This window comes from Euwallacea fornicatus, chromosome 21, assembly GCF_040115645.1.
Source record: "Euwallacea fornicatus isolate EFF26 chromosome 21, ASM4011564v1, whole genome shotgun sequence".
Classification (NCBI taxonomy): domain Eukaryota; kingdom Metazoa; phylum Arthropoda; class Insecta; order Coleoptera; family Curculionidae; genus Euwallacea; species Euwallacea fornicatus.
In genome coordinates this window covers 2,743,781-2,758,977 of record NC_089561.1, presented here as the reverse complement: position 1 = coordinate 2,758,977, position 15,197 = coordinate 2,743,781, and the positions used below count along the sequence as shown (strand labels likewise).

The window sequence follows — 15,197 nt, the reverse complement described above, 5'->3', positions numbered from 1 at the left end:
AAAAATAAAAACATTTTATTGCATGCCCATTTATCATTAAAAAAAAATTCAAACATTCTAGGAATATTTGCGAACAATTCGACTAAAAATAATTGTCTTATTCACTAACATGGTAGAAGTGATTAAAAATTAATAGCGTGGACGTCATTTGATGATCGCGTTTCAGTCAAAACGTATTTGAATTATTTTGCAAACAGTGTTATTAAGAAACAAATACGCCCTGTATTTCGGAAACCATACATTTTCGGCCGATATTTACAAGAACTTTTTCTCATGAAATGATCTGAGAAACCACCCCCTTAAACATTGCCGCGTCTTTTTTAAACACCCTGTATATTAATAAAACCGACCAGGTAACATTTAGACGAAAGAGCCATATTTACAACATAGAAACGTGAATTTTCAATTAATGTGTGATGTGACCCTTGCGAAAGCCCTTATTTTCAGACCAGTCGCACTTTCGACAAAGCTAAATGGAGACCGATACTTGAGTTTCTTAAGAAACGAACTATCTAGAGTTTTGGAGGATGTCTCTCTAGCCTTAAAATAACACTTTTGGTTTATTACTCTGTACCTTTAGGTTCTTGAATGTAATTTTTCCTCAAGGATGGATTGGTCACGGAAGAGAATACCTACGGCCATCCTGGCCTAAGTCGCGGCTCGAATTCACTGTATTTTATTTTTTCATTTGCTCTTTTTTAAATTACTGTTGTCACAAATTCGAATCTATCAGTAAAGAGGAGTTTTATTACTCAAGAAGCTGTAAATACAGTGAGAAACCATCCACAAATCCTGTTGAAGGTGGGACAAATTGTTGGTGTTTGACTTGGGAAACGTATTGGTGTGTACACTGTATACTCACCTAATTGAAAATATCTCAAAAATCGTTAAAGATGTATGGAGTGCTTTTGTAGAATCTCTTTTGGTATCAAATTGTTGTGAGTATTAGAGTTCGTGAAAATATTCAAGTTTTCGGTTAAAAGGGTAAATTTTTTTGTAAGTTAGTTTAACCCATTTCATCTCAACAATATTTTTTCTCGAAAATTTATTTTTTACGATAAATTATTTGAAAATACGTCTAATCGTGTAGTCTGACTTACAACTGAAGAAACGTAAGCATAATTGTAATATCATAATTAAAACAAGTGTACTTGAACCATTACAACGGGCTTATCAGACATTAAAATTTATTTTTATGAAATAAAAGGAAATAATGTAATTGTATATACTGTTGGGTATAAAACGTTTCGAGCCATTCGCGTTCCAAGCATAAATTCAGTTCGCATTTTATACAGGCCTAACGTACCCCTTGATGATACATGCGGCAAGGCAGCTAATTCTAATTTTTTGTTCGAAAATGCCCTGCTTCACTGCGTGCAGGCCCTGCAGGCAGCGAACCCAACCCGATAAGACCGTCTTGGACAATCCTCATTAAAAAATTTATAATTAATTAAAATCTTCATTATCAGTTCGACAGGCAACGTCGGGTGAGATTATAACAAAGTCTATATCTTGATTATTTGAATTTGCTACTTCGTCAGAAGCTAATTCAAGGGATCTATAATGCCTTCCATAAAAAGTGCTTGGATTTATTGCCCCGAATTTATCATAGGAATCCATTTTTCGAATGGCTCAAAGTAAGCTTAACTTAGAACGACACATGCACGTTGGCACTTCGATAACACACTGCACTCACGTGAGCATATGCATGTTTTTGGTACGTTTTCAATTTTTTTCTCAAATTATGTAATTGTATGTGAAAAATGTGTTTGGTATTTACTACTGCAACCTTAGAAACAAAGATTATTTCGAAAAAACTATTTGAAATTTTCTTTACAACAGTAAGTGTGGTAAAAACTTCCAAGTTCGTGGTGATTTACCCAATGCATTTGGCTAGATTAGCTAATGTAAAAATGTATACAAATATGGTAGAGTGGTTATAAATTTCTTCTTATTGGAGCAAATTGCAACAAATGGCGCCAACAGACTATTTTTCGAACTGTACCCAAGGAGTGCGATGGGATAAAAATGGGTTAAAACATTTATTTTAAATACATTTTACGTGAACAAAAAAAGCAATTTCAAGCCTGTAAATAAAAAAATGTGAGATTTATTCCCAACTTACAGCATAAAAAATATTCACCCTCTAAAAATGAAAGCGAGCAACATTTTTATAGGGCAACGTGAGCTGAATCTCTCTGTGTATTTCTTTACCCTATATAGAAATTAGTCTGTTGAGAGCGGGGTCATTACTTTTCTTGTACAGGGTATCCACGCGAAAATTCACATCCCCCCCTCTAACTCTTTACTATATTGAAATAGAACAAGTTTTCTTAACAAAAAGAGCTTGAAAGTTCATGTTTAAAAGCAGAATTTATATACGTAAAACAAGATAATACTTAATCGTTCAAAAAATGCAATATTGGGTTGGCACACGTTCACTAAACACCTTATATTAAACTGCTGATTATCTTGAAAAACTACACGAACTTTCAAACACTTTTTGTTAGAAATGTTTTTTCCTATTTAAATATATTAAAAAATTAGAGGTGGGGGACTTATCGCGTGACCACCCTGTAGATAGCTACTCTACTTTTATAAGGAAAAATCCTGTTCCAAAGCGGACATCCACTAAATAAGTCAGGGGCACTACCGCGCTTTCTTTAAGTCTCAGCGCAAATCACTACTTAAACTTTCTCCCTTCGGCTGCCCCTGCCTCGCCTCACCACAAATCTCTTACGACCTTTAATTATTGTCTACCTCGAAGCCTTAATTAGCCCTTTCATTAGCGATCATCCTCCAATCGGCTTCAAGTGCGCATCCGTTTCGCGTCGAATGTGACTTCAAACCGTACATTCAAGTCCGTATTACGGTATTCGACTTTCAGATCGCACGTTCGCCGATCATTTGTCGGCATTTCGCCGAGTCCGTAATACCGAACATTCTCACAGGAACATCCTTACATTCACCTGTTTCGGATTATCAACAGGTTACCGGTAAACTTACGGCATATCGGAACATTCATCATACACGAACGTCAGTCGAGTTACTCAGGATATGCGTGTGTGCGACTTTCACCATATGGAGAATTAAAGTCGGAAGGTTTAGTGTGGAAATTGTTGTTTTTCTTACGGTAACGTTTTGAGTTAATAAATCAGCCAAGTAGTACTAGAAGAAACATGATGGAGACCTGCTTTGAAGTGGATAAGTCCTTTTATGACATCGACTCTGAGGAGGACCTCAAGCAGTTTTGGGAGTCTGAATTAGATCCGGTAAGTTTTTCCTTTGACATTTGCATAATGCCTTGTTATTGCTTATTTTATAGTAAATACGTGTATTGGTGGAAGGACCTGGTCGTTTATTAGCTTGAAAAACCGGTTGATGGGAGCGAATAAAATTTATGATAAAAGTTCAGATTTTGGGCTGAGAAGCTTCTTTCGCGCGAGCAAGAGCGAAATGATTATAGATTCAGAAAATAGCTTATATCACTAAACTTATCAGTCAAAGTGCTGTTATAAAACTAATGGATATTAATAGCAGGGCAACAATTCGTTTTTGCCTTATCAAAGAGTGAGTTACCTACACGTAGTGTGGTTTATCGCAAGCTATCGAGGCATTTCCATTAATTTGAATTGTTGTGTAACTGGTTCAACCCAAATTGTTAATAAACGCTCATACATGTGCTTCCACTCTCTTGTGTGCAGATTTTGACGAATCATAGTGATCTCATAGTGATCAGCCACAGGTTAATTTGAATTTCTGTGTCGCCGGTTCAACCCAATTTATGGCCGAATGTTCATGGATGTGCCTGCTTGTTGCTCTCTTCTGAGCAGATTTCGTTATCGCGAACCATCTCATGGGGATCAATCATCGACAGACATTTAAAGGGGACCCAAAGGCTATTGGGAGAGTCGGAAATGTTTCGACCACGTTAGAACGCCGCAAATATGAACTTATCATTAACGCTCAGATAAGAAAAAAAACATTGCTAGTGTATTCGTACGAGCTTTGTTATTGGGAACGAGCGCATATTCGCAATTAAGAGTTATTTTCTTGTAGAAACAACTTCAAAAAACTAAAAATGAACCAGTTCTTTCCACGTTAATATAATAGTATTTTTTACTAAAAGCACATGTGTTAGCGCCTAGTTAAATGGTAGCTACATTGCGATAGCTAGGAGAAAATGCTCTGAATAATGCGCGCATTGGGAATCCCGCTCAATCTTAAGCAATCAAATTTCCAATAGATCACAGCTTGAACTGGAAGCCACTGTTGATGATTACTCAAACTGGAGTGCTTAACTTTCACAATGTTTTAATCAAAAAAGATCCGTGTATAAACCTGTGCAATATTATAGGAAAAGAAAGATTTGATCAAGCGTGTAGTCACGAGAGCGTGGAATAGTGGTAGTTCCAGCTTCTTGAAATGTTATCGCTTGTTGTCACCATAAATTTGAAATAATACGCTTTCAGATTATATCATTATGCAACCGCATGGTAAATCCCGAAAAATGGGAAATTTATGATTTGCTCGCGACATGCGTTTAATGTATTATTAATCCTGCACCCAATGTAATATAATTAAACCTAACGATTATCTCTGTATTACAAGCGAGTGACGAAAAATATGTTGGATGACTCCATTTGCTTACCAAGTGCCCAGGATGCGAAAATGTTTACAGTTCGTTTAGAGGAATCGAGCTCACACTCCAATCTAGGCCTCTACTTCCTTATATTATATGTATATGTAGGAGATTTATTAGTTCTTAAGTTTAGAAATGTAAAATTTGAGTTTGCAATAAGGTTGAGGAGCAGGCTCACAGGTTTATCGTGAAGATAAAGTATTGTCGGACGAGGTCACTATTACCGACGCAATTAAGGGGTCACGTGTGAAATTTCGGTCTGTGGGAAAACCAGAACGAACAGGTACCATTCCCTCGAGCCGAGAGGACCACGGGGAATGAGAAAAGTGAAGAAGGCAGTAATTAGATAGAAGGGCAAAGTAGCGGTCGGGTAGCAGTGAATTCGTTAGCCTTGCCTTACTATCAATTAATATAATAAAACATTAAAATTATTGACGATGGAGAAAATTCCGAACGTTACCCCGACATATACAACATTGAAGAAGCAACATTTTACATAAATAGACATTCTCGCTCCATAACAGTTAACTTGTTTAACCATTATGTTCTTATATCAGCATTTTCGATTGCCGGAAACAGGAAGTTTTATTACCGAGTAACTTCTGCCTTGAATAAAACCCAGTTGGTAGGCTTAAGAATTGCCAAGTCTGAACAAGTTAAACACATTGAGAATCGGATATCTGGATGTATAAATAGGCCTTCAGTTATAGCCTCATAATCACCAGACTTTCGTTTATCTTAGTTTACAACTCTTGAACAAATTAACCTATATGCTACTATGTGGAACATTGGTGTGGCTTAATAGATGCTGCTTTCATAAACTTCAATCTATGTTTCAAAGATTCAACAATACATGTCGAAAACCTGTTTGAATACTCTGAGCTTCTTAATGCGTATTCCGTTCAAATATGTACGTGTTTAAGTGCAACATGAGTCGTGTCCTTAATCGTTTTCAGGATCTCCATTGTAAAACTGGAATTTGTAGCACTCCGCACGAAAAATAATGTTGCTTTTACTGTTCAAATTTTAATTTACCACCACTGTGCCAATATTTTCAAATTATACTCTGTGCCACCTACCCAAAATCGGATAGCCATCTTTCATTATTCCCCACACTTAGGTGAAGACATAAGCTGTGGGATTGTCCTTACTTGCCTAAGAAGTAAAGTAGTCTTCGGATGCAATTGACATGTATGTCATAGCTTCCAGCATTGTTCAGGGGCGCGTGCCAAAGGAGGATGGTTACATGCAATTTAGCAGTTAACATTAGAATTGAGTCATATATGGTGACGAATGGTGGTGCCTAATGAGATCTCGATGAGACAAAACTGTAAATGTTTAATAATTTTTTTGAATTTCAAATACTTTAGTGCTTTATCTCCTCCACTTCAATACATAATGGAAAAGGAAATGGTAAAACTAAACCAGTTTCTTAGAGAGATTATATGAGCATTTTGCCATTTGCAGCCCTTTTTTTGCATTTTTAGCCGCATTATCATGGAACCAATTTAAAAAATTATTCTTAGATATGGCGGCAAGAAGTGTCTGCTTTCTAAGGAAATACGGTTTCGTAATGTTTGTTTAAAACGCCGCGCAAATTAACCTATAACACGGTCGAATGCCTTTGTAGGGTCGATGAAACCTTGCGAAATTGTATTCTCCTGTGAACCTAATGCTGTGGCATAAGAATTGAATTGCGTATAATAAGTTCATCGGCAGAATGGTGATTCATGTTTATTCAAAAATAAGTTTCTTCTGTAGTAAAATGTGCATTGAAGAACTTGGAGATTTATAAATTTTACGTTCAAATTTCAATGGTTTTTAGTAGCTTCTAAAGGAGAAAATATATATTTTGTTTCAACCCAGATTTTGTCTTCCAAGAAACTAGTCGAGACCAATATGGAACATGGCTGGCACTTATATTAATGAATTCTATCTCGATAATTAAATACAATACCACTCTTACAACATGTGGATAATGTGACCGGCAAATTACATGACACAGATTGCGATCGTGATACATGGCACTGAGTGCCTGATGGCAGCGAGTTGATTTTCTCGTGTTGGTGCAAACGTGCACTTTTCTCATTGAACTATCCAAAACTCAAGTTCAAACCACGATTAACTATTGAAACAAGCCTCCAAGAGAAATGGGTCAAACATCGATTTTGAAGGCGATTTGTTTGTACCGACCTTAACCTGCCTGGTTCGTATTTTAAAATTAATTAGTTATGAGGATTATAATCAGCGAATTTCTCGTTCAGTAAATTTTAGAAAGCTAATAGAGTCCGTCTTCAAGTTATTGTTTCTTGGCACGATTTAAGCGAATATCGGAGGTCGTTCTTTCTCCATATCCTTTGGTTGGAGAAAGAATTATTTAAGGTGAATGGAAAGGAAAAAGTGTCTGTTTTAAATGTGAAAGGAACCGGGTAATATCGAGTAGAGAGACCCGAGAACACGCTGATATAATACTAAATTGTCTGCGACCGGCCCCTAACTGGGTCCAAAATGTCTCTACAAAAGTACGCTGATATTGTTGATGTTAATACGACAAAACGTACATAAACGATTAGTTAATATTGAACAGTCCCGGTAGGATTCATTTTTATCTTGATGACTGATTTTCCAGGTAAAACCTTTTATTATGTTGCACACCCATATTGCTTGAGTCCTTGCCTTAACCACAGTTCTCTTTATCACTACAAATTTTATTTCCACATCGTAAATATAGTTCGAGATCGGTCCTATTGTATTGCACACGTAACATTAGGCAAAATACGTCATATGTGGGTAAACCCATCCGAAATTCTTATCAAATAGAAATGGATAAGTCTGGTTTTAGCGCACTTTGAGCATTAACTAGATAGACAAGGGCTGATACCATCTAACATTGCTATAAACAATAGATGATTGGAAACGTTACCAGTGTTAACGTTATCGAAAAATTGACGTAAAAAGATTTAAAAAATCGTAAAATCTGGAGGTGGTGAGCTAAATTTGCTATTGTTGTATGCGCCACTAATGAATAACATTTTTTATGGAGAGTTAGAAATGAACGTTTTTAATACTGAGGAAAGGTAATACGTGTTCATTACGTCAGTGCAGATAGTATTTTTCCCTATAAGTGTGTGATAAAGTTATTTTATATGTGTATATTTAAAAAATGTCCATATTTTTTTACCAACCTGCATAAACAGGGTTTTAATGTCTCTCACAATTTCGAAGATTCAGGGTGATATATTCTGGAGTTGTATGGTCGTAAAATGTGTCGAGGTGCCATGCTGCTCTTGATACTTATCATGTACTTCAATAAAAACTATAATAAATATTTCACTAAAGTGTTTTCAATAATTTTCAGGGACTTATTCAATCTTCCATACAGTGAGGCATGTTCGTATTAAAGTTCAAATACATTATAACAATTGATTTGTCATCCGATCATTTCGTCGAACCTGTGTTTTCCCCTAAATATTTTTAGTAACATACTTGTCTTAATATAAGCTCGAAGTTGTCCAGAGTTCCTAAAGCGAACAATTCTAATTTGCAGCAGAGAAAGGAAATAATTGATCCAAGATGGTCTCTGCCAATTGCGCTAAGTATTTTCACTATGATGAATGCTTCCATTAGTGAACAGTTATCGCCAGTTTATCTATTTTAATAGATGGCATAACTAATTCCGTTCCAAGAAAACAATCCACTTGTATAAAGGCTTATCAAGCTCCCAGTGTAATCATTATATCAATAAACATTATTTAATACTTGCACACGATAAATATATTGATATTTTTGTACAGAAATTTATTTTCAAAAATCTACTTACCTTCCTAATAGCACATACAGCTAGTTGGGTTATATTAGGACTGAAAATGCTATTGATTGCAACTAAAGTGAAAGTCTCTTCTGCGGCTCTTCCAAATTTATGCGGGTTGATTTATTTAGTAATTTAATTACTTTGAAATAATTTTTCCAGTGCGGTTGTGTTGCCAACTAGAACTTTCACTGATAACCAGAAATTGTGCTCCAAAGCGATTTAAGAATGGTAGAAAAAGTGTGGACGCAGAAGAGCATACATTTTCCATTAGCCTTGTTACATTTCAAATGGATTTTTTCTCACATGACGATGAAGAATAGATTCGGAATAGGAGCAAAGCGGTCTTAAATCTTAAAGTTCAACAACTGTCTGCCCGGAACGACCTCGATTCTACAGGAATGCATTTTTGCTGCTGTTCTCACCGCGAAATAGACCTTTCTCTTTGTCTTAACGTACCAAAACCATTCGCAACCACATGTAACAGCAATTTATAATATTATAACACCCGTTATTTGCCAAATCGCTAACGATTCAAAAGTTAATTTTCTTTTCAAAACAGTTTTTCCTTCTTCTCAAGGCGTATTGATCCCGTTAGAGGAACGAAAAAGAAAGCGGACCCGGCCTATTCATTTGTTAAGCGCGTCTCATTATGAAACAGGAACTAATTTTAAAAATACTTAAGATGCAAAAGATATTACGATTTTCTACAAAAGCTCGAGATCGCGGGACAAAACCATTTTGACATGCTCTGATTTCTGTACGGTTTTTATCGTTCGACCATTCAGTCGTATCAAAGCTGAAAGAGCACATCCGGACCTCAAATCCACTTTTATGTGCATATAGATAAAGTGTAAATATGTTACATGACGTGTTATGCATATGAAAACATAACCCAGGGTGTAATTTTTGTTTATTGAAAGTTTCAGTAGTTAAGTTCTGTGAACCTTCAAGCTCGATTTCGTATTGCAATGTAATGTTCGATTCAATTTCACTATAACGGAGTTTTGGTATTTCGATTTTCTGGGATATTAACGGGTATTTATCAAAGGTCGTTCTTACTTGTTTAAATGCGGAAATTTCAATTTCTCAATTTTCTACTTTATGCAAGCGTTTCTTTTTTATTTCCCGGTTTTGCCAGAACTTTTCGGTTTATGTAACCCCGAGTTTCGTTTCCGAAGGAAAAAATTTCAATGTGAAGGTGAATGTCATGATAATTCTGCCATTTATTTGCTTCTTTTCTCCATAACTAGTGCCGATAATTGACTTGTTGATGTTTTCGTTTTAGTACAAAAACATCCATTTCATCTTTAGTAATTATTTTCTAGATGTTGCTTAAACCAAAAATAAAACTGAGGATAATATTTAGGAGGAACTAATCACTTAATCGGATTCGATAATAAAAACATCAATCCGAAGTATCACGGCAATCCCAAATTGGTACCAACAACATTGTTGTTTTCTGGGATTTTTCCTGTAATTTATAACATCGTTTTTGACGCCATCTATAGGCACTTTCAAAAGAAAAAAACAGGTCCCCTACCCCACATCCTCCGTGGGTCAAAGCACGAATTGAAAGTTGCAATCCTTCGAAGAATCTTGCAACAGAGCTGTCATCTATGAATAACTTTCACTCTAGCCTTATCTCTATCTCACTCATAAGATTTTCAAATAGCGCAGCCATTTTGTTTTGACAAACGACGAACGCCATGTAATCCTTTGCCGCATATTTTGTTTATTTCTTATAATTTTCCTCAAACGTCGTCTGCATAGTTCAGTTTTCTTCATTCTGACAATTTAGCTACGAGTTTGCCTTGGTATGTCCCACTTTTCTGGTATATTCACTCTTTCATTGTTAGGTAAGAAACAACTACAGTAACAGACACTGAAATTTTACCGCGATAAACCTTTTGTTAGAAAATTTCAACATGTCCACAAGCTCTTCAAAAATAATCTACAACGGCGTCAGTGTACAAATACGTAGTTGTCGGTTCGTTCCAATACGGCAATGGGGCATCGAAAATTCTAGAAATATGCAGAACAATATGATGAATTCATGCGATCTGCATATCAGAAAAGGGTAATTGTGGTGCGAACTAAGCACGCTCTTGCTTTTTTTTTAAATCATCGATTTGTTTCAATGCCCTTCTGACATCAGGTATGAAATTTTCATTCATATTATGTACAAATTTAGTATGCGACGTTATTGTTACGCTCAACCAATCGCTGCCAGCTGCAACGGTAATTTAGGTTAGATTAAATCAAATTTAGATAAAATACTTAAAAACACTACACATTTATTGGGTTCACAGTTCTGTTTCACAGACATACATCGTTACAGGGCCTACACAATTCTCGTTTTGGCCCACTATCCATATCTGGACTATGAATCTCATGTATGCATACAGGCTTAATAATTGAATTTACACTCGTTCAGTAATGATTAAGCTCATTTCGGATCGTGTAACACAATAGAGGCAGCATGTACTGTCGAATCACTTGAATATGGGGCGATATTTTGTGATTCGATGTAGCATTTATTAGATAAAACTGGCAGCAATGATTGCAAAAGAAACTTTTAGATAGTTACATGTGGTTTATCGAAAGATAATTAAGAAATAGTGATTCTGTGAGTAATATGATCTTTTTATCCCCCTCCAATCGGCTTCAGCACAGGAGGGCGTATGATGCAGGCTGGTCCTAACAAGCTAACACCTGATTTGATAAAGATATTCGAGATTGAAGTGAAGATAGGAAGTGCCTCTGCTGAAGTCGATTGAAAATTGACAAATTCGTCTGTGATTTGTCTTTACGAGATATTATTCCCATGGAAAAATTACGTGGAAATTAATTTTACCAGCTTGGGACAGATACTATTTCATCAGTATTTATGCTCAATTTCGTTTTTTGTCAACCAACGGAATGGTGACGAACCAGGTTTGCTGGCACATTTCTGTTTTATAATTATATAACTTCATACTTATTGTACCTACTTCCGCATACACACTAAAAATTTGCTTGCTATTCTAAGCCAGTCTTTTGACCAGCGCTTGCTTAATCAAAAACTGATATATTTAGATAAAAAAAAAATCTATATCCACAGCATATATTCAGTTATGGATGATTTTGGCTCACAATGGCTCTTCTAAACTGTTCGTTCAATGAGTTACAATATTTCAACGCTTTACTATCTTCAAAAATCAGATTTACTTAAAAAAAAAATAACTGAACATATATTGTGTTACACAGTAAGTATCTAACAATACGCCGACTAATTCTGCCAAAAGAAGGACACGAAGATTTTTTGCCGTGGGTTAACAGTAACTCAGTGTAATGACCTTCGTGCTATTTGAGCGCCTTTCACGAGTCGCTTGATGGGTTAGAAGAAGCCTGCGATCGGTCATCTTCATTCTTTATCCACTGGTTCCATTGCGTTAAGCCTTCGGGTCTTGCTATTAATCGACCATTAGGAGGAATTTCCCATATTGTATTGGCTGAATTGAGAGATAGATAGATTCACTATAAGATTTGAATAATTCATTAAATCTCTAAGAATTGTGAGAAACAAAAATTTAATTTACTAAACTCTAAACATTCATTTTATGATTGAATATGTAATATAATAAAAGAATGTTTGAATATAGGAAATGATGCAATTGGGATTTATCTATGCAACTTATTCAAATGACCCATCACTATGTTGGTTAAGTAGTATTAAGTATGTTGTTACACATGAATATGATAGTATCTATTTCAATGAGGTTATAATAATGTGGGCGTTAGGAATTTGATGCAATGGGACAACTTCCTGGAAACCCCAGTCAAGTAACAATTTACGTAGACATACATACGTGTTTATGTTTTAAATATTGATAGCCTACTTAATCTAAGTATAAACTAACTGAATGCAACTATCATCGTCTTTTAACAATAATTATATTTATTTGATGAACTTCACTTGTTGATTGGCAAATATTATCATTTCGTTTATTCTAGGTAAGTGACCTAATATTCATGCCAAGAACTTCGCTCACGGCACAAATAACATATCAGGTAAGAAAGAAATAAATAATAATTGGTTAATGGCAGTTCTAGTGTGAATTAATTCAATACGTATCATTGTTTGGGTTTAAATGAATTTATTGTTGCAACTGTTGAAAGCGTTTGCAGCCCTATTTATTGTAAGTGCTGGCCTTGCAATATTGGATATCAAAATAGAGATTTATTTTTGGATATGTGTTAACTTCGATAAAAATTTTAATAGTTATTTCCCGTGCGTCTGTACATTCACTGAAAGAGTTTACAGCACGACGTAATAGAAATTCGGCTGGCAGATCGAGTTCTGAGGAAAAATAGGAATCTGCCAGTTCTACGCATTTAGGTTTCTGGGTACCAGTTATAGTTAAGGTGTGTTATATCTGCTAACGTAACTGTGCCTGACCGGTTGTCTTTCGGCATCTTAAATACCAGTGTTTTAGAATATTTACTTTTCTTCACTTGAAATATAGACCCGAAGTTTTATTTCGCTATTTTCAAGATTTTTTAGGTAAAATAAATACTTTTCATTTTTAATGCCTTCAGAGATGTTCGTCTTGAACATCGAACGAAACTCATAATACAACACAAAATTACCTGTGTAAAGAACTGATTGTGCTTTAAACGGCTAAATATACAGGATGTCTACTAAACGATGGGATTAATTTCAAGGGGTGATTTCTTGTTACATTTTATGAAAAGAAGTCCCAAAAAACGTATGTCACATCTTGCTTCGTTTTCGTGGTACAGGGTGACAAGTTTAATGTTTTTTCGGTTTTTCATAAATATTTTCGGACTTAAGGCAATATCTCGAAGAAATTCAATATTCAGGGGTTTTCCGAGGCGAAAAATTCAAATATGGTATTGGTTTTACCGCAATATGTAGGGGGTTCACTTGCAGTAATATCCTTGTGTTAAATCAGCTCTAATGTTTTTACTCTGTGTTTTGACTTCTAATAGATTGCGTCTTGTTGCCCCGTCAATTAAAAACAAAAATTAGGTATGCTTGGTCGAAAACTCTCGCAGAAATGGTTTTCGAGATATCAACGATTAAACACTTTGCAAATCATTTCATTAAAATATCAATTAATTAATAAACGTCTAATAATAGCCTGCTACATGTTGCGGGCAAACCGATATCATATTTGAATTTCTCGTCTCGGAAAACCCATAAATACTGACACTGAATACTGAATTTCATCGAGATATTGTCATTAGGTTTGAAAATATAATATTTATGAAAAACGAGGAAAAAAATTTCACCCCCTGTACTGCGAAAACGAAGCAAGATAGGACGTAGGTCTATTGGGATTTTCTTACATAAAATGTGACGAGGAATCACCCGATGAAGTTAATGCCATCATTTAGTAGACGCTGAGTATTTTCCATGAACAAGAGAGTTGTATAACTATTAGCAACTCAATATTTTTCACCTTTTTTTAAGTAAAAGCCGTAAATACATCCTATCCGATAACGCGAAAGCAGTTCTTGATTACTTCCGCAAATATTGTTAAAGCTCTTCTGAAAAATCTGTACAAAGTACTAAGTGATTAGGCACGTACATAGGTGCTTATTACATTTTCCTAAAATTCCTATAAGTGTTTATTGATTAAACAGCATTTTACATACCGACGTCTTTGTTTTATTGTTATTAATGTAAAGTTTATTACAAATTCTAATAATCTTTATGCAATTACTTATGGAGGAGCACGATTTGTATTGTTCAGAACTGGTGGTTATGTTGTGATTAAATGCTGGAAAATTTCTTGGCCAAGGGTGAAATGATATCAACAGAACTGCATACTGCTACAAATCCTTGGAAAGATACTTTTTTATTTCTTGCCCAATATGCAATTAGTAATTCTATGAGGAATTCGAAAGGTTGCGGTAATTAATTAGTTCCAAGTACATTGAGCAAAGTAGGTAAACAAATATATACTTTGGTCCACGAGGTTCTTACTTTTTCCCTGATGATTTCATTTGCCATTGAATTCGTGGTAAGATTAACTGTTATCCATTTAGCAATAATAATTGCCAATAAAGTAATAAACATTTAATTGTTAAAGTAAGCCATCGTTGGTTGCGTCTTCATTGTATATCACAGAATATTGTTTATAAGAATTGGTTAATGATGCACTTGCGGCCTTTTCTCAGAAAGAACGCATTTGCTACGATGACGTCACGCTGAAAATTACCATTACAAGAAGTTAATTTTATATGCGTTTCACGTGGTGTATTCTGCTGACCTTCCAAGGCCTCGCCACTGCAACATCTCGTAAGTTGTAAATGGTAGATATGCTTAATTTCAAATACAGTAGATACCTACACACAACACCGCCTCCTCCATGCTGATGATTTAACGATAACAACAGAAAGGGAGAAAGTGGAACTGAGCGGTATAATGTTGCTTTAAGGCTAATTAATTTGGATGCTGTTTTGCAAAGTTTAGAGACATTGTGAAGTTAAAGGTGTTGAAGTTGATTTTTGGGGGATTTCTAAGTTTTTTTTGAAAAATTTATACCTCGCGAAGCATTCATTCATCTTCGAATTTCCGCAATTGGCAATAAATTAAAATCTCCTTTAGGAACTCATCATCTTTGCATTACTTTTTTTTTATGGTACGAGCTTGGCAATCTTTCACCCTTTTGTTGGGCACGGCCCTTAATTCTTCAATAGCTTTTTGCTTTGCTCGTCATCCCACGAAAAAATCCC

General features: G+C 35.4%; 1 protein-coding gene across 2 annotated transcripts in view; it reads left to right on the top strand.

Moving 5' to 3' along the window:
• Positions 1 to 2,762: 2,762 nt before the first annotated feature.
• Positions 2,763 to 15,197, top strand: part of CrebA (Cyclic-AMP response element binding protein A) — a 43,570-nt gene continuing 31,135 nt past the window's right edge. Inside the window, exons 1-2 of one of the 2 annotated variants that reach the window (XM_066294349.1) lie at positions 2,763 to 3,272; positions 12,447 to 12,503. In XM_066294349.1, the coding sequence (XP_066150446.1) occupies positions 3,180 to 3,272; positions 12,447 to 12,503 (150 nt within the window). In that variant the 5' untranslated portion in view covers positions 2,763 to 3,179. The remainder of the gene's footprint in view (positions 3,273 to 12,446; positions 12,504 to 15,197) is intronic. The other variant, XM_066294350.1, reaches the window with a different exon arrangement.